General features: G+C 38.7%; 1 protein-coding gene across 3 annotated transcripts; it reads right to left on the bottom strand.

The window, feature by feature from the left end:
* Nucleotides 1-323: 323 nt before the first annotated feature.
* LOC128090728 (carbonic anhydrase 3-like) lies at nucleotides 324-13780 on the bottom strand. Of its 3 annotated transcripts, none has more exons than XM_052703230.1 (7): nucleotides 13493-13780; nucleotides 13216-13321; nucleotides 8690-8808; nucleotides 6763-6855; nucleotides 5905-5970; nucleotides 3422-3577; nucleotides 324-2347 (listed from the first exon to the last, which is right to left on the bottom strand). In XM_052703230.1, exons 2-7 carry the CDS (start codon nucleotides 13244-13246, stop codon nucleotides 2228-2230), a joined length of 585 nt encoding a protein of 194 aa, XP_052559190.1. In that variant the 5' UTR covers nucleotides 13247-13321; nucleotides 13493-13780; the 3' UTR covers nucleotides 324-2227. The 3 variants fall into 3 exon arrangements, with proteins under 3 accessions (XP_052559190.1, XP_052559188.1, XP_052559191.1); XM_052703228.1 differs by having other exon boundaries at nucleotides 13124-13321; nucleotides 13493-13675; XM_052703231.1 differs by lacking the exons at nucleotides 8690-8808; nucleotides 13493-13780 and having other exon boundaries at nucleotides 13124-13260.
* Nucleotides 13781-17587: the final 3807 nt, after the last annotated feature.

Below are 17587 nucleotides of genomic sequence, written 5' to 3'. Positions count from 1 at the left end.
TAATATTTGTGTACAGGCAAGAAAGAAAAAAAAAAACAACTAACACTTTTTTGTACCTGCAAACATAGAAAAAGTGATTTTGTTCTGAGGTAAAATGCATTCTACTTCATGTCTCCTGTTTTTGAGAATCTGATTGATAGGTTCCACAGAAATCACGTTGAGAAATTAAAACTAGTTGTAACAGATGAAAAGGTAGTTGCTAGAATGTCTGTCCATCCTTATAATATGAGCATATGTATCAAAGAGAACAGTAGCAAGGCTTTCTGGTAAGTTCTTGTTACTATCATCATTCACTATTAGAAATAAAACAAAAAAAAAATCAGTTTCTTATGTAAGTCAATTTATTGGTTCTCTGAAGACACAAAAGCTGTTATTTGGAGTGCAGACAACTAATCCTGTTTTACTGCTCCAATAACAAGAAATGAAAACATCACAGTCAACAGGTTTTAAGGTAGAAAGGCTCAAATTCTTGTCTCAGTTATTTGTGTAGAAATTTTCTGAACACTAAGATCAACTGCGTATGGATATGTGAAAAAAAAAAATTACATGTAAGACAGTGCAGTAGAAAACAGAAAGTTGCTTATGAGCTTTCTGTAGAAACATTTTTGTGTTGAGATGTACAGTTCAAAGACCTAAGAGTTTCTTAGAATTAATGCTGTTCCACGTGTTGCACATCTAAAATCAAAAACTGACCTGACAAATGCCAGAACATTTGTAAACAGGATTCAATCAATATGTTAGTTCTGCTTGCTTGGTTTTTAAAATAAAATTGCTTTAACTAAGCAAATAAGATTCTAATAAATCTTGTTTATCTTCTAATAATCTTCTAATAAACTGAAATATTAATTCTCAATGGGAATTCAGCAATTCAAAATTTCTAAATACGAAGGATCAAACTCCACATTCAGTTTCATTCCTGAATTCTCATTGAATTGTGCTGGTAATAACTGAATTTGGCCAATGTTGCCTACTTGTTGCTTTGCTGTTGGAGAACCTTTTTTTCTAGCAAAGGAGAAAAGTGAAGTCGTGAAGGATAACTGGGAAATTCTCATTTTAGCACTTGTGTCCCTGCTTTATTTCAAACATAGCCATACTACTTATGTAAATTGCTGTGAACATGTTTGTTGCAATATCTCCAGAAAAACTCTCTCTGCTGCCTGTTGATGAGTTGGAGAAAGACAGAGAATCCAGGAGCTTCATACGTGCCATCTGAACTGTCTCCCTAGAAAGTGAACAATCTAAACAAATTCCACATCGTCTCCAACCATGCAAAGGTACAGTAAACAAACACTTAAGTGATTTTTCAGTTGTAGGGAAGACAAATGACACGAGTCATCAGCAAAGACTCTCTCCATATGCAATAAAGACCCGAAAGGGTGAAATCATTAATATGTAAACTAAGATACCAAAAGAAACCCCAAAAAGCAGAGCATCAAAGGCAAAAATGCATCGTCTGGACACATACTAGCAGAGCAGCAGCAGTAAGGCTCTTCCCTCTTAGCAAACCTAAAATTGCTATCCTAGCAGCACGACAACAGCAGTGCTGTGGCTGGATGGGTGAATTAACAGTAGCAGTGAAACAAGGAAAGATCAATAGGCAGCAGCAGAACATGGCAAAGACAGCAAATGCTATAATAACAGCAAGATATCTTTTTTCTTCTTGCAAAAGCTGAATATGCCCACTTGCATTCCGAGAATACTATTCCTGGGTAACAAACAGTGAACAAGAGAGGGAAGATAAAAATGTGGTATGTTAAACAGGAATTTATTCTTTGGATGTTCACACTGGAGATGGGATATCTGAGGAAGATCTCTACAATGGATGTTGTAGGGAGTGGGCATTTTAAAACCTGTTCGTGTACTGTTTGATCCAGCTGCTACTTCTGCTTTCCTGAAGTGCTGGTTCACTTTTTTGCCTCCGTGACATTTCCTTTGAAATCCGTTTGAAATATTGATACTGAGCCCACTTTTTCCAAGACCACATGGCAGAGAAGTGACACTATCACAAATGCTAAATCACTTGTGGTCAAGGAACACATTTATCTCACATTTCCTCCTCAAGGTTAGTAATTGTATTTGCATTGAGTATTTTTTCTGATTTAAGAGACAGATTCAGTTTTAGCACTCAGAATTTTAAGCTGAGAAACACAGATCTTTATCCAGTAGAGGACAAAAACTAACTATGCTTTAAGATGCAGGGATTTTCTCACTCGGGTTCCACAGGGCTTTACTTGAACGAGGCTCTCACAATCCTGCCATTCACAGGCTGAAGTGGGCGCCAGTTATCAACCAGTGGACACATGGGCTCGTTCTCACCATTCTTGGAAAGGCTACGGAGCCTCGCCATCTGCAAGGAAGAAAAGGTAAAGCATCCATGTGAATTCATCTGGAAACTGCACCTTGATGCCTAGAACAAACTGAAGGAGAAGAGGAATTTTTTTATATGGTCACTAAAATTTCTGGTAAAGACCACTGGTAGAGATCTCTGCAGCCCACCAGCTACCATGGTTTCTGTGGATTTTTACAGTCTTCATCCACACACCTGAAGAACAACAGATCATTTGATCCTTGCCTGGGATTCTTTGGATTTTATCCTGAGCCACACTCACAACGTGAAACAAGAGTAGGGGCTTCTTGTGGCCCTACTGGAATTGAACTTCAGTCAGATCACTTGTGGAGGGTGCACAGGATGAAGGAGGATGCAATAGCTAGTCTGCAAAAGTTGTTTTTTGGGGGAAAGGGCAGAGAAATGTATGCCAAATGGATTATTAATCTAAAATTTCAGGCTTACTACATATTTTATTCACAAAGTACGAGAGTGTAAAACATGTTGCATCCATGTGAGAAAACAAGAATGCTTTAAATATTTTGTTATTTGTATTTTCAGCACACAAACTCTCTCATAATAGCATCTATGGAACTTGAGTCTTACTTCCATAATAGTCACGCCAACTCCTGAGGTCAATCTAGAATCCTGATAGCAGGATTCCTGAATTACAAATCATCTTACAAACATCAATTTGCACATATGTTGAATAAAAAAATTAGCTAGACTGAATACATCTGTCACATCAGCACAAGAGCTACCTTTTCATTATTCCACTTTTATAGAATACAAACAAATAATCCAGACTGTAAATCTGAATAGCCTCAAATTAAAGGACAACATCCTTGCAAAAGAGTAATCTTATTCTAAATGTTTACTTTTTTTTTTTTTTTCTTTAGCATTCTCTGTCTTCTGATTCTCAAGGTCAGTTTCACAGTTTGATTCAGCTCAATTCTTTTAGCAGGCCATTTCTCACAGCCTTCAGCTTTTCCTTGTCAAAAAACGCAAGGTAATATGGCTGGCAAGCATCACACTGACATGGTTTGAGACTATTGAGAACTGGTAAATGGGTTAGCAGAACTAGTTGGAATTTACCTGGTCTGGGCTGACTTCAATGGGCTCCCTCAAGAGAATCCAGGTGATGCACTCTTCACAGGGGGGTGTCGTAAATGAGCCATGGTAGGTCCAGTAATCCCGAGATTTAGGGAAAAGAATTGATGGATCAAAGTGCTGAAAAGGAGCCTCTTTCCCCTTACAGAAAGGAAAAACAAATCTCTGCAGTAAATCTGGGGATATACATATTAGAAGAACACCAGCAATGATGTTATACAGGAAGTAATTAAATGTAGAGATAAATGACAGAGACCAACCTCCTTTTCTTCTTGTCAAGTATCAGTCCTGAAATTACTAACAACTGTTTAACTTCATAAATAAATAAAGAGAAATTACAATCTGAATTGTGCTGGACCAAAAATTGGACCATATCCAATTATTGTATTTTCCTATTACCTACACACTCAAAAAATTCCTTTGGGGTTATAAAGTACTGGAATTGGCTCCCCAGGGAGGTGGTTGAGTCACCATCCCTGAATGTGTTTAAAAACCATTTAGATGTGGTGTTCAGGGACATGATTTTGTGGAGGGTCGTTAAGAGTTAGGGGAGTACGTTAGGTTGTGGTTGGACTTGATGATCCTTAAGGTCTTTTCCAACCTGAGCAATTCTATGATTCTATAAACATTATAAAATTTTAGCACTGGGGCACTGCCAGTAATAGCATTTTTATCCAAAAGAACAGTGGCTGAGCATTTACCCAACATTCATTCTTCCTCACTTCTACGAATTCAAATCTGCATCTTACTCCTTTCCAAATTATGCTCTACTTACACTGTTGTGGCAACACTCTCAATCTTTTTGTTGGCATTGTTACACTTAAAGTAAAAAAGTGAAATATTCCCTGGAGAGGTACAGGGCCCTGAGTTCCTTACCACTACAGATCAATATCACCAGAACGATTCCAGACAACATTTCTCAAAAAAATTTTTCTTTCCTACCAAAGCAGATACTCAGGAGAATATCTCCACAGCAGTATAATCAGGTTTTCTTGTCTCCCCTGCAGGGGAACAAGAACTAAGAAAATTTTGTTTTCTGCTGATATTTAGGAAAGCAAAACCAATTCTTCCTAATTTCTGTTTCTATGATGACAATCTTCTGTAGATAGACATGAAGAATTATACAAAATAGTCAGAGGAGCTGAAATCTTTTCCACACATCATTGCACAAAATACTGGCAGTAGGAATAACATCAAGACTCCAAACGTGTCTTCCTGACAAATTCAATATGAGTTTGCAAATAACTTCACCCCCCAAAAATTGTGCTTTTCAGTAAATATAGCACAGTGTCCAAGAAACTCCTCTGCTTGTAATGTATTGTAGCAATTGATAAGTACACTGCAAGATAAATACACTGATGATACCATCTACTAACTTGTCCTGATAATAGTCTTGGTAAAATATATGTTATAAGAAGGAAAAAAACCTTAAGAAATAAAACGCAAGATGCGGATGATTGTAGATGTACCCATCTTTCTCTGATTTTCTTGGAATGTTGCTTTTTCCAGAAGTAAAACATACAATGTCTGCAGGGTATCTGTTTTTCTGTTAGAAGTCACAAATTCTGCCAGACAGGCAGTCTTGGACAGAAGGTAAGGGAGTATTTATCACTACCACCTGGTTATCACTGTGCTACAGTGCTTCTCATCGCCTGTGGCATGTAAATCTTCTGCATGTAAATGGCCAAAAAATGACATAGGGACTGTATGAGGATGCTGAAACTATATTAAGACAGATCTTGTAGACGAAGTAGGAGGAGCAAAGGGTAGGGCAAAAAAAAAAATGACCTTCTATTCTCCAGGAAAAAGAAATTAATTTTATATGAAGACTAAGAAAAGACTGAAAAATTAAAACTAATAAGATGGAGTTGGTAGATAACAGATTTCAGACTTGGATCCGCATGTCAGTGGCACTACATATATGCTTAAAGTAAAGGCAAAATATTCTTCTAAATTTGGAAGAAAATGTGCGTAAACTTTGTAAAACTGAGTCCTAGTGATCTGGTGTTGTAGTCAAAATCAGGTAAAATAAGAGTTTCTTCTTTAGCATCATTGGAATAACGATGCTTATCATGAAGGACAATGCCACTGTGTACCTAGGAGTTAGGTTTATAGCATATAATCATGTCAAGTAACAATAGAATTGGTGATGATTTTTCTCTGTAAAGAACTCTCTTCTGTAGTTTTACATACGTAAATACTTCTGTCCTTAGGTATGCATCTATTTATTCTAGACCAACAGCACCTGCAAGGATTGAAAAAAAACCTCTACAACAACAGGAATAATAACATAAGTGAAGAGTTACATGATTACTGAAGTAAAATAAAGTGTCCTACTTCAAAGTCCAATCTATCACCTCTAGTGCTAATGTCAGGTACTAGAACACAAAAAAGAGTGGATCTCAATTTCTAATTTCTGCTTCTGTTGCTTTCCAACTACTTTATAATACAACATATTGTTTTGATACCTTGGTCTTTATCTTGTCAATTTCTTCAAGAATTCTCTTCATTTCTGGTTTAGGAGTTTTTCCAACCTGTAATGCAAAGCAGAAGTACTGCATTTTTTTCTGCTGACACAGAATATTCCACAGCACATCTGCAGTCACATCAGATTTGATGTAAGACCTATTCTGGGGTCACTCTATTGCTTATGTTCATGACATTACACACCTCCAAAAGCACTGATGTAGCTCTGCATCTGAGAAGAATGAAGACAGTATGCGAAAGACATGTTTTTATTGCCATGTCTTTTTCCAAAAACAGATAAAATTTGGTTATTCAGGAGATAATTCCTTCCTTCCTATTACTTCCTTCTTCTTCCTTCCAAGTTCATAAACAAAATCAATTTTAAAACATCTGTATTGTATTATTCTTATTAACCTGCTGTATGTCAAGGTTAAAATATTCAATGAACTCCTTTTACCATCAATTCTTTCAATTACCAAGTCTTTTGGAGTGCTCCCAACTCATGTAAGGACCAGCAGGAGACCAAGGAAGTGAATCAATCAACATAATCTTGCTGACAGGTGCTCCTCACTCAGTACAAATCAGAGCACAGAGCTGAGCAGCAATCAGGGACAAAGTCAGCAAGTGCCCTAAGAAGTTTTGTCTACCTCATTCAGTACTGTGCCACTAGTGTCATGGATGACATCTGAAGTTTGCTCTGAATGTAAGAGGGCATGGAATCTGAAGGGCCCAAGGACATACGTGACCAGCCTGTGTATCACTTACAATGTTTTCCTGTAAAATAATGCAGTTCAGGGAAAAATAATAGTAAAAGATGGAAAATACAGAAAATATACAAAAACTGAATATTTGTCACTTACTTTCAGGAAAACACCCACAACAGCCACACCATCAGGTTGTTTCAAAGCTCCAGCAAAATTACCGTGTTTTGGATTCCAGTGTACCAGATGTAACTAAAAATCAATAACACTTCAGTTGTAAATGCAAAAAATTGCCAACAGAGCAGTCTTGCATTAATTAACCTTACATTATATTAAGAAAAGTTTCCAGTACACAGAAAGTAAAGGAAGGGACATGAAAATGTATCTTCCTATGTGTCCATGTGCTCACACTTTCTGTAAACATCATTTTGTATTTAACTGAAGCATAAAGAAAAGGAAATACCTTTTAAAAATTCATCGTTCAATCCAACTACAAACAGTTCAACCCAAGCATGTGACATGCACACATGCAGTGTGTTAAACATTTACTAACATGCACTTCACACAGGCAGATTTTTACACCTTCAGCTTATGCAGACATCACCTCAAGGATTTGCACTGGGTTCTATCCAGTACATTTGATATTGCTTTGCATTTCTTACTACTCTCTGCACACCATAATGGAGAGCAATCAAGATTCTAACTTGGCATTTCTTTCTCATTTCTACTTTCATCATACATGTCAAGTTCTGTATCTCCTACCAGAAAAATCTCTGGAGCCTCAGGAATCACAAAATAAGTAATGTCTGGAACTTAATACCATACTAACCAGTCAGATTTTGGTGCATATCCTGAACGCAAATCTTTAGCAGTTTTCTTTAAGCACAGTATTTTATTTCTCTAATAGCAACAAAATAAAGAGTATGTAATGCTGTCTCTTTTCCCTTGAGAATAAAGATATAATTGCTAAGGATAAAGGTAGAGTAGCCATACATCTTTGGCCACATTCTGTCCACGTTTCTATACTTCCCAGGCATCCTTCTCTTGTCTCAATTCGAGGAAGTAGAACTTGTTTAGTCAGCCACAGAAAGTTGAATACTAACGCAGTTTGACTGTGGCTGAGGAATAGAGGAAAAGAGAAAACACCAAGAAACAGCACTGACAGTCATCTCAGCAATGTCTATGCACACTGATCCTGTAAAATATCTGCCAGAACCTTCTCTTATAACTGGTGTGCAGAGCCCCTGAAAGCTCTGCATCTACAGGATGAGTTATTTATGGTAGGAAATCATTACTGCAGTCTTTTTTTGTGAACATATTGTTAGCCTATTCTCTGATGAGATGGACAAAGAAAGTAATACTTGCTTGTAATTCACTAGCACCACTAATGAATTCATTCACATTTATTAACTGAAGAAGTCTTCAGGACCTAAAACAATCATTAATTTTAGCAACTTTGGACAGTAGTGGCAAGGTTGTTTATATTTTATAAGAAACAACCCAAGTATCTTTTCATTTCCTGAAAATAGACACAGAGTTTTTAAAGAGTTTTCAGGAAATAGAAGGTACTCTACCACTCCAAATCAGCTTTAAAGTAGATCTAATTTTAAACATCAGCTTATCAAAATGTACTTCCAGCCAGTTTTTCTGTTCATTAGTAATGCTTCCTGAAACTAACTTAGTAGTTTGAATTATAGTAGAAATTACTAACAGCAAAAAAAAAAAAAAAAAAAAAAAAAAATCAGCAGAAAACAGAGCTTTTTATTTGGAAATAATGTATCACTTTGTCTCAAATATTTTTAAAACATTCTACAGAAATTAAAAAAAAAAAACAAACCTCTTTCTCAGTGAATCAAATGGTCATGTTAGTATGTATGTGCAAAGATATGTTCGTTGTCAGATAGAACATATTCCACTGCACAGCGATAAATATTCATAAGTTTCATGGACAAATTATAAAGAAAGCAGATTTTAGAGAAAAAAAAAGGATAGTTGTGTAAGGGAGAATGGTTAATCTGTTAATCCACTCAGATGCACGATCGAATTCCAGTTAGTGCTGAACACTACTATTAAAAGTAACTCCTACCTCTGCTGCATATTTCACCCCATCTATAACATGCTCAGAGCCGTGGTCATCAGCAGAACCCCAGTGCAAGTGCAGCTGTCGCAGCCTGTAGGCTCCTGTGAGCGGCCCACCTCTCAGCACTGCAAGTGATAACCTGCATCAGAGCTAGCCTACAACACGGGCACACACACATTTACCAAATGGGGACCCTGTACCTTACAGGTTTGCAGCACCTCCTGTAAATCCAGCTGGTCGCAGCAGAAGCCACAATACTCACCACTGTGTAAGAGCGAGCTGAGTTCTGTGTAACTCAGAATGAGTGCTATTTGAATTGAGAACTCTACGTGCTGCCATTCAACAAGCACAGAATCAAAACTTAGCTGCCCAACAACCCCCTTTCCTCTGGCAAGTATCTTACAGTTCCTGATGTAGAGGGAGAAAGATGCTATTCACAGCTGTTTCTTTTCAAGAAAATGGCCTGTAGTAAAATGGTTCAGATAGAACTTTGAATCAAATCCGAAAGTGCTGTGAAACACACCTACAGTGCAAGACCCTCATACTTGTTAAAGTTCAGTTATTTCAAACTATGTTAACAGCATATTTGGATGCTTCAGGGAAAATAATCCTTTTTTTTTTTTTTAAGTGAGGGATGAGAAGAAAGTTGAGCTTACATGAATTAGAAAAGTATTCTTGAGCAAGCAATACCTTTAGTCTGCAATTGACATAAACATCAAAGAAATAAATTAAGAAACTACCTTTTCTAATGTTCTTAGGCAAATAATGCTTGCCACATATCAGCAATTGACATAAACTCTGACTTTCAAAACACATCTGCTCTTTCAGCTTGGGGATTTCTTTGAGTAGGGACTGCTTATAGGATAAGCTCTCAAATGTATTTTTCCTTCATTACCTAAGACAGGAATTAAACGTGTTTCCTTACACAGAAAGCTGATAATGCTGCTCACACCAGCAGTGCCAGAAGACCTTGCTTAAATTGCATTCAAGTTTGAACTTCTAACAATAGATTTGAAGTTCAAAGTTAACACATTTAAAATCTCCTGCATCCAATGGTGTCAAATTTATTTTTGGTATCATATGTGTTGGAATACGTACAGATGTGCTAAGCACGGACCAAAAGCTTTGACTTTGCAGTTTCTCTTTTTAGCTGGCATGTGTCCCAGCCAATGACAGAGTATGGAGGGCAGAAACAAAGCACTGCTTAGAGTTCCAGGCACATACTCCTCTTAAATTTTGAGTTTGTTAATACATAAATTCTCGTAACTTACTAATTATTGTAGAGAACCTTCAGTGAAAGATGTAATATATCACAAGATATTCTTCTTGCTTCTTTTTTGAACACAGGAAAAACAGGGCTTAAATTCCATGGCTCAGATTCTTAAAAGTACTTGCTTGCCATACACTGGAATCAATGCAAGGCAGGAATTTTCCTTCAGGAGCTGAATTCAGGTGCTCAACCTACATTTACAAGCTAAATCAATACCAGAGTTAGAAACTTATTTAGCAGTGGCTTCTTACAAATGGCCCGTTCCAGAGCTCAGATACTGTGCAGCACATGGAAACAGCACTTCACAATGGCCTGCAGATCTCTCTGACATAAATCTTTTCAACATGGAAGATTTTCCCATTAGATAAGACAAAAATAGATTTGTGCCTACTGAGCTCAGCTGTTGCCATCATGGAAGTCAACAGAAAAAGATAATATGTGATTTCGAAATCACTTTTCCTGTGGTTCTTTAGAGCTGTCAAACACTGGATTTGATTCCAAGCAGATAAACCTCCAGGAAAGGACTTTCTGCAGCAGCCTGCAGAAAGTTAGTAACAGTAGCAGGTAACGAATGTGTGAACTGGGCGTCCAAAAGAACAGAGATAATGGGGAAGGAAGGGAATGGAGGGAAGACAATCTGCAGGATGGGCAGGAAGGACTACACCAAGGGCTGCGCCCTTCTTGACCAAATCAGGGACTTTCTCCAAAACAGTTCCCTGGGCAACACTTCCTTGAACAGCCTCCTAAATATTTCTGCTTTTAGGAATCTGCAAAGACCAAGCAGAATCATCTGAATAGCTTCATAATCAGTTTACTTCATCACAGGCTTTGTGCCGCGGTATTGATTTTATACAATCTTTGTGAACAAGTATTCTATAACAAAAGCGTAATTTATTATTGACCTGAAGCCCCTGTATAGAAACATCAGTAGTGAATATTACAGCACTGCAAAATTACATGACCAAGAGATGGTTTAGTGTCCTAAATATTTTGGATACTATCCATGAAATGTGGAACAATAGCAGATAGCTGTAATGGTAAATAGAGGAAACAGTCCAGGAAACAATGAGCTCATCAGAATAAACAACAAGTGATTGTAACCTTTCAAAATACCGCAGATGTATGTCATTAATTATATAGCTTACTAACAACAGGTTTCCAATACAAATGCCATCAAAGCTGATACAGAAAAAATACAACAGAAAGTAACTGTTTTCCGTAATTACGGCTGTTTTTCTTCTTGCCTGATCAATACTGCATTCTCTTGAGATGTCTTCAAATTACATGGCACTGTGAATTTGTATTTCACTTTGACTGTTGCTGTCTGTTTTGTATTCAGAATTACGTACTGATGCAGCTCTGGAATCTAGCTCTGAACTGTCTAACTTCAGAGATGCAAGGCTGATCTCTCAATCAAATAACAATGCCACTTCATAGCTTTTCAGACTTCTGCAAAGTACAGGGAAAATAATCAAATCAAATGTCAAAGTCTGAGTTAAAAGAATCTGAACACTTCCGAGCTTGTTGAATAGTTTTGGAGCTGCTGCTCAAAGTAGATGATTGTGCTCATAAAGGTATATTGTTTGCATGCAGCAAACTTGAAGAAGGAGTAATGCTTTCATAGCACTCTGTTGGTGACTGAAGTCTGATGACAACTCTAATTTCATTTAACTGCATTCAGTTGCTTCCTTTTGAACATACAGACGTAGCCCTGCATTTCACACTGTTAGAAATTCTACTAACGCCTATGGCATTTTGCTTAAACAGGCACTGCAGGCTTTGAGCTCTGTTCATCTGCTTTATTTTATGAAAAATAACACTGTTATACCTGATTTCAGATTATATTCTTCTTGCTCATGCAGTTTACATATATTACAAAAACACCATTCTATATATTATATAAAAATATGCAATATTAAGCCTCCCCTGATGTTAAGCTGTTACTGCATTAGAATCAGAACATTTGCACTGGAGTTTTTACAGACTGAAAAGGCTGAATTTGAAGAGAAGGGTTTAAAAGAACTTCCTATCCTGAGAAGTCTAAACTCTGGGTTCAGGACTTTTGATGCAGGAAGAGGCAGCACAGAATCATAGAATGGCCGGAATGGCCATAGAATGGGTTGGAAAGGGCCAGAAAGGTCATCTAGTTTCAACCCCTTGCCACAGGCATGATCAGCCAACCAGTAGACCAGGCTGCCCACAGTGACATCCAGACTGGATGTATGCATGAGATGGAACAGAAGTGTTTGCACACATTGTGCAATGACAATTAGTGACAGAAAGAGCAGAGCAACAAGAAAAGGCCATGAACAGCAAGAGATGCTATAAGAAGTTGTTGCTTCCTTTTGCATTCAAGCAAATACCTCTCTGCAGATTCTTACAGGTAATGGTAACTGCATTTGTGATTTAACCACATCCATTTTTCCTATCTGGAACAGTCAGTAAAACCACAGTTTTGGACAGCTGGTCAGACCAAAATGTTATAGGTGACTTTTGCCAAGAGAAGTTCCAGATTAAAAGGCTGATTTTTGTGATTTAGTGGTAAAACAGTAAAGATACTGTCAGAAGTAGAAAAAACAGCCAGAGGAAACTGAAGATGATGTCAAGCATGTAGAAGAACATGAATATAGATGGGATGTCTTTCTGAAAAAGAATAAACGCAGTGTCTAAGTGCTCAAATACACTGGGATGCTGAAAATCTCAGAATCTGAAATGGCTGAACAGAGCAATCATCAACCTGACTGTGAGGGTTTGAACCAAACAGAAGAAATCAAGGTCAAAGTCTATGGCAATGTATGAGCTTTTTGTTTACGAAGTGTCTAAGCCAGTGCATGAAATACTTCTGGATGAAATTCTCTCACCTTACGCAACATCTGAGGACCGTCCATGCTGAATGTTACATAGGGAAAAGTTAGCAGTGATGCTGGCTGCTGCTAAGAGCCTACCCCACTAGATCTGCTAAGAGCCATCTGTGCAGCTACAGCCCCTTGCCCAACCTGTTTGCACAACATAAAAATGGCAGGACACACCAAAATAAGTGCTGGGACCACCTCCCTTGCCTACACAAAAATCTTCATTTGTGTGGGCTAGCTGTTGTGGGATGCTTTGATTCCAAGCGTTTTGTGAGCCTTCATTCCTAATCACCCCCCAAAGGCAAAACAGAAGCTGACCTGATCTATCAAAACTGTCATCAAAGACAACCCTGCAGGTCCGCCCGTTGTTCAGGATGGTTTTAGCCGCCCCGGGATCGTAACTGGCATACCAAGAAGCAAGAGAAGAGTCGTGCCGCACATCTTTGCTGTTGATCTCGATGGGCGACTGCTTCTGTCCTTTGGCCATGGGGTAGTTCTGATGCCAGTGCTCAGGTCCTGGTGGAAACGCAAGGGATGTTCACCAACGCCTCCGGCCGGGCTGCGACCCTCAGCCCCCAGCGGCTCCCCATTTCACCCGGGCATTTCATTCTGAACGAGGACAGCCGACCCCGAGCCCTGCCCACCGCAAAGCCAGCCCGGGCCGCGCTGCCCCGCGCTCCCTCTCACCGTTCTCGCTGTCGTAGCCCCACACGGACTGAGCCATGCTGCCGCTGCCCGTCCCGCCCCTCGCTCCCCGGCTCCAGCGACACGGCGCTCCCGTCTCTTTCTCCCCAGAAGCTTTTTATAGCCCGCCGCCGCCCCACGTCCCGCCCTGAGAAGTGGGCTGGAGTGGGCTGGGGGCGGTAGGCGGCTGCGAGGAGGGCAGGGCTGGGGGCGGGCAGGGGCGACTCGGCTTTCCTGAGGTCGTTCCCTTCCTCTCGCAGCTCCAGACAGAAGGATGGATGTGGAACGCGGCCTTTTGTCCTCTCCCTCACTGCGTGCCCTGCCCCGCGGAATATTTTCCCCTGTTTGAGGGCAGTGCCACTGGTTGGAAATGCACGTGGATGAGGCTGGGCAGGCTTCAGAGTTCTGTCTCAAGTGGTTATTGCAAATACTCCTCTGTCAACGGCTACAAAAGACGTTGTAGCTGTCTTAGAAATGTCTTGGAATGCAAAATCATGTTGCTATGCAAAGTCAGCCTCTGTTGCTTACAGAATAAGTCCATTCCTTCCTGTTTGGTTAAATCCCATTTGCTTTTTTCCACTTGCTTCTCACGTACGGAAGGAGCTTTGCACTGGATGAGTACAAAACCACACACACTTGCTGACCATTCATCCTGCATTCTGCCAAAGGCTGCAGCACAGAACATGGATCCTCCATTCCCTGCAACTGTGTCGTCTGCTGACATCTAGCAATAAGGAGTGCGTTTGAGGTTGAACTGCTGAAATTCAGTCTGAATCTATTGTAGAACATGGCCAGGTGTTGGAGGAAACAGCCACAGCCAGATATTTCAGCCTCTACAGAAAGCATTTGTCATGTCAAGCAACTTAGCAATTGGTATTTTGGTTAGGAAAACAGCTGTTTTCCAAATGATGGAGAGTTAATGATCACAGTGGTGATAGTTGGCTTTCTTCCTGCATTTCTGTTGAATGTCAAAGCTTTTCTTTCAAATGCCACCTTCGCTACAATCTCCCATGACTTTGGCAGTCCATGTTATCACTATTGCAATCACTATCTATCTCAAGCTAAATGCTACCTCAAACTGCATCCCTCAAGTTAAAGGTTTGAGAGTCTGCCAAGAGGTCTTGCAAACCGTAGAGATTCCTAGCAGTAATTGCAGTGAGGTTGATCGTGTGCCCATCAGTACTGGAAAGTAGATTGAACTTAAAACTGTGCCTTAGAGACTACACAAGTTGAAAACTGCTTGAACTGATGGGGTACAGGGAAAAGCTTGAGAAGCTCCAATTTACAGAGGATAAGGTTAAATTGATCATATTTTGCATCCCACAAACGTCTAGAGGATAAATGTTCCACATATGGTTTACTTACATTGCTAGGCTAATAAATAACTGAATTTGGACTTTGTTCAATTACACTACAATGATTTTTCAAACTTGATCAGTAAACTCTTCTTACTCTGAGATTACTTGTAAATAGATACCCACTTTTTGACAGAAAGCTAGAACAAGATCTCTCACTTAGGAATCTGCTTCTGATTTATATAGGGCTCTATATTAAAAGTTTTTTTATATATTCTCTATACATCTTTATATAGAGAATATAGGTTGAAACTCATGAAATCTTAGATACTTACACAGTATTGTAAGAAGTGTGCCTGCCAGCACCTTTAAAGATAAAAGACGTGCTCATTATTGATGTGACTTTTAAAAAATGTAGTTCCTCCTATCTTCCTTAGACAAAAAAAAAAAAAAAAAAAAAAAAGGAAATGATAGAAAGTTAATTATAAACAGTGGTGTGGAAAATCCTATCATCTTTTCACTTCAAAAGAAAAAAAAGAACTCTGAAGCAAAACAAAATATAATCTTTTACTCTGTCATCAATGTAATGTCACATTTGTTTGCAAGGACAGGCATGTAAAGTTGACACCTGTTGCAATTTTAATTCAGAAAGCTTAGACTTTAATCCTTTTCAAATGGTTTCTACTTTATCTTGGTAGAGAGAAACATTTGTGAGCTCATGAAATTCTAATTGGAGCAGCTTATTTTCTTTCTGTATAAAGAGACAGTTTCAGTAGGCTTGATTATTATAGGCTCAGAGAGATTTTTAGTCAACTTCATACACACACAAGGAGTGCTTATTAGGCCCATCCATAGAGCTAAGCAACATGATTTGTATGACGCAGAAAAAGGGGCATGTCAGTGCTTCTCTAGCGTTTCATTTCATTGTCCTACATGAGATTTTACAAAATCTGCTGTTAAGGAAACCTATGGCAACAGCAAAAGTCTTCACATTTAAATTTTTCAGTGAGCTAGTCCTGGTGTACCCACAGGAGCAAGTCAGCTTCAGCACATGTAAGGTGCTGACTTACACATGTAAGTGACAAATAGTAGGATCAGCAGTGTGGGTTCTTGGAGTCAACCCCAGACACTGAGTCATATCATAGTGTTTCACTGACTTTACGTTGTTACTCTTTTCCTTTTGCTTTCATCATCAAAGGCAGAACAAAAAGAATATGTAGGAGTTTTATCCGTATTAAAAGGTAATCACAGTAAAATGCTTTTTGCATCCCTTAGGACCTACTTTTGTATTTATCCAATATTGGCACAGAAATGCATTATCATCTAGTTGGCTTAACATCATTTTCTCTAGGAAGTAAATGCTTCTGTCACATAAGGCCCCTATAATAAGAAAAGCCCACAACTCTATACATGCAAGAAGAGCAGTAGTACCTAGTGCATTCAAACCTGCATTGCAGTAATTTGTTTCTTTTTTCTAAACCTCTGATATAGTTAGAGAGCCAATAAGCCTCTGAAATAGCAAAACTTAGATCAACCTGTATCACTGTTGAAAAACATCAGTATTTCTGCAAACTTGACTGCAGTGCCTCATCTTCAGTATGACAGTAATAGAAGTATCTTCACAGCATGTTCTGAAAAGAAAATACGCTATATCCATTCTTTAGGTGGAGATTTGGAGTAAAAAAGGATTTCAGCCATAAAAGCATTCCTTCAACTCTTAGGCATTTGTAAGAATCTCAGCTGAAGCCTCTTACATGTGAAGACAAAGGAAACTGCAAAATAGCAGGAAATCCAGTGCAGTTCCCTTGTTTTGAGCTTTAATAAGAAGGTTGCACTTGGTCAAGAACAACCCTGTGCATTAGTACCCAGTGGCAACAATATAAGACATAGCAACTTGATATTTCCTTTATCAAAAACGTAAAGATTTGAGAAACCAGGGAAGGGAAAGTAAGAAGATCAGGGAGCTGAATCAATGTGACCAAAGCAAATGGCAGATTTCATCAGCAGCATTAGTGGTTCCATCTAAATAGTACTAATAAAAACGTTTATGATTATTTGTGATTTTACTTGCAGAAGCAAAGCTGTACATTTGTTCTAAGTGTTCTGATTTTGTTCTTTGAGGTAGAAGTGATTTCAGCATCAATTGGAGACTGCAAGATGAAGCCCAAGTACAGGCTGAATAAATACGAAACCTCTAAACCTGGCTTCTCTTAAACTGTCCATATGGAATCATCCTGGAATACAGCACATTTAATGGGAGGATGTTGTCAAGTATAAAGTGACATAGAATGGAAAGTGATTAAAGAATGCTGATTATATTTTAGCTTTGACAGATAGTTGCCAGACAGCTTCTTATCACCACATTATCTGTAAATACGTAATATCAAAAAGTACTAAAATCCAATTCCAGTAGCAATCTTTGTGTCAAACTTCTCTGTTGCAATAATAAAATTGCACAGTCAAAGTAGACAAGTACCTGCAGCAAATCTTCCTATAACATAAGAAAAATACAGTGGGATGAGGTGACCAGAAGTAAAACTATTTGCTTCAATCAGTAGCTGTAGACATACCCTTGTGTGAAGCTGATACCCAATCACAAGACCACAGTCTACTTCGAAACGTGTGTCCGAATAAATAAAACATATAGTCCTGTTTGATACCTGAGAAAGCAGGCAGTGTTCATCCAAAAGAGGACTTTTATCCTCTTTTGTCTCCTAAAAGAAATATGGAAATAGAGGCCCAGTACTAATTAACATGCTTTAGCAATAGGGCACTTTCTGAGGGATTTGCAATTCAGATGTAG

This window comes from Tympanuchus pallidicinctus, unplaced genomic scaffold (genome assembly GCF_026119805.1).
Source record: "Tympanuchus pallidicinctus isolate F22 unplaced genomic scaffold, pur_lepc_1.0 scaffold5, whole genome shotgun sequence".
NCBI lineage: Eukaryota > Metazoa > Chordata > Aves > Galliformes > Phasianidae > Tympanuchus > Tympanuchus pallidicinctus.
Note: the sequence above shows the minus strand (reverse complement) of the source record. Positions and strands in the feature narration are given on the sequence as shown.

What these genes read in the sequence shown, in the direction of transcription:
- LOC128090728 (XM_052703228.1), bottom strand. Translation starts at nt 13,529, where the DNA reads ATGGCTCAGTCCGTGTGGGGCTACGACAGCGAGAACG. An exon ending in TGACAGTTTTGATAGATCAG is followed by an intron (nt 8,809 to 13,123) that starts GTCAGCTTCTGT and finishes TATCACTTGCAG; the next exon opens with TGCTGAGAGGTGGGCCGCTC. An exon ending in TTGTGGGTGTTTTCCTGAAA is followed by an intron (nt 5,971 to 6,762) that starts GTAAGTGACAAA and finishes TTTGCATTACAG; the next exon opens with GTTGGAAAAACTCCTAAACC.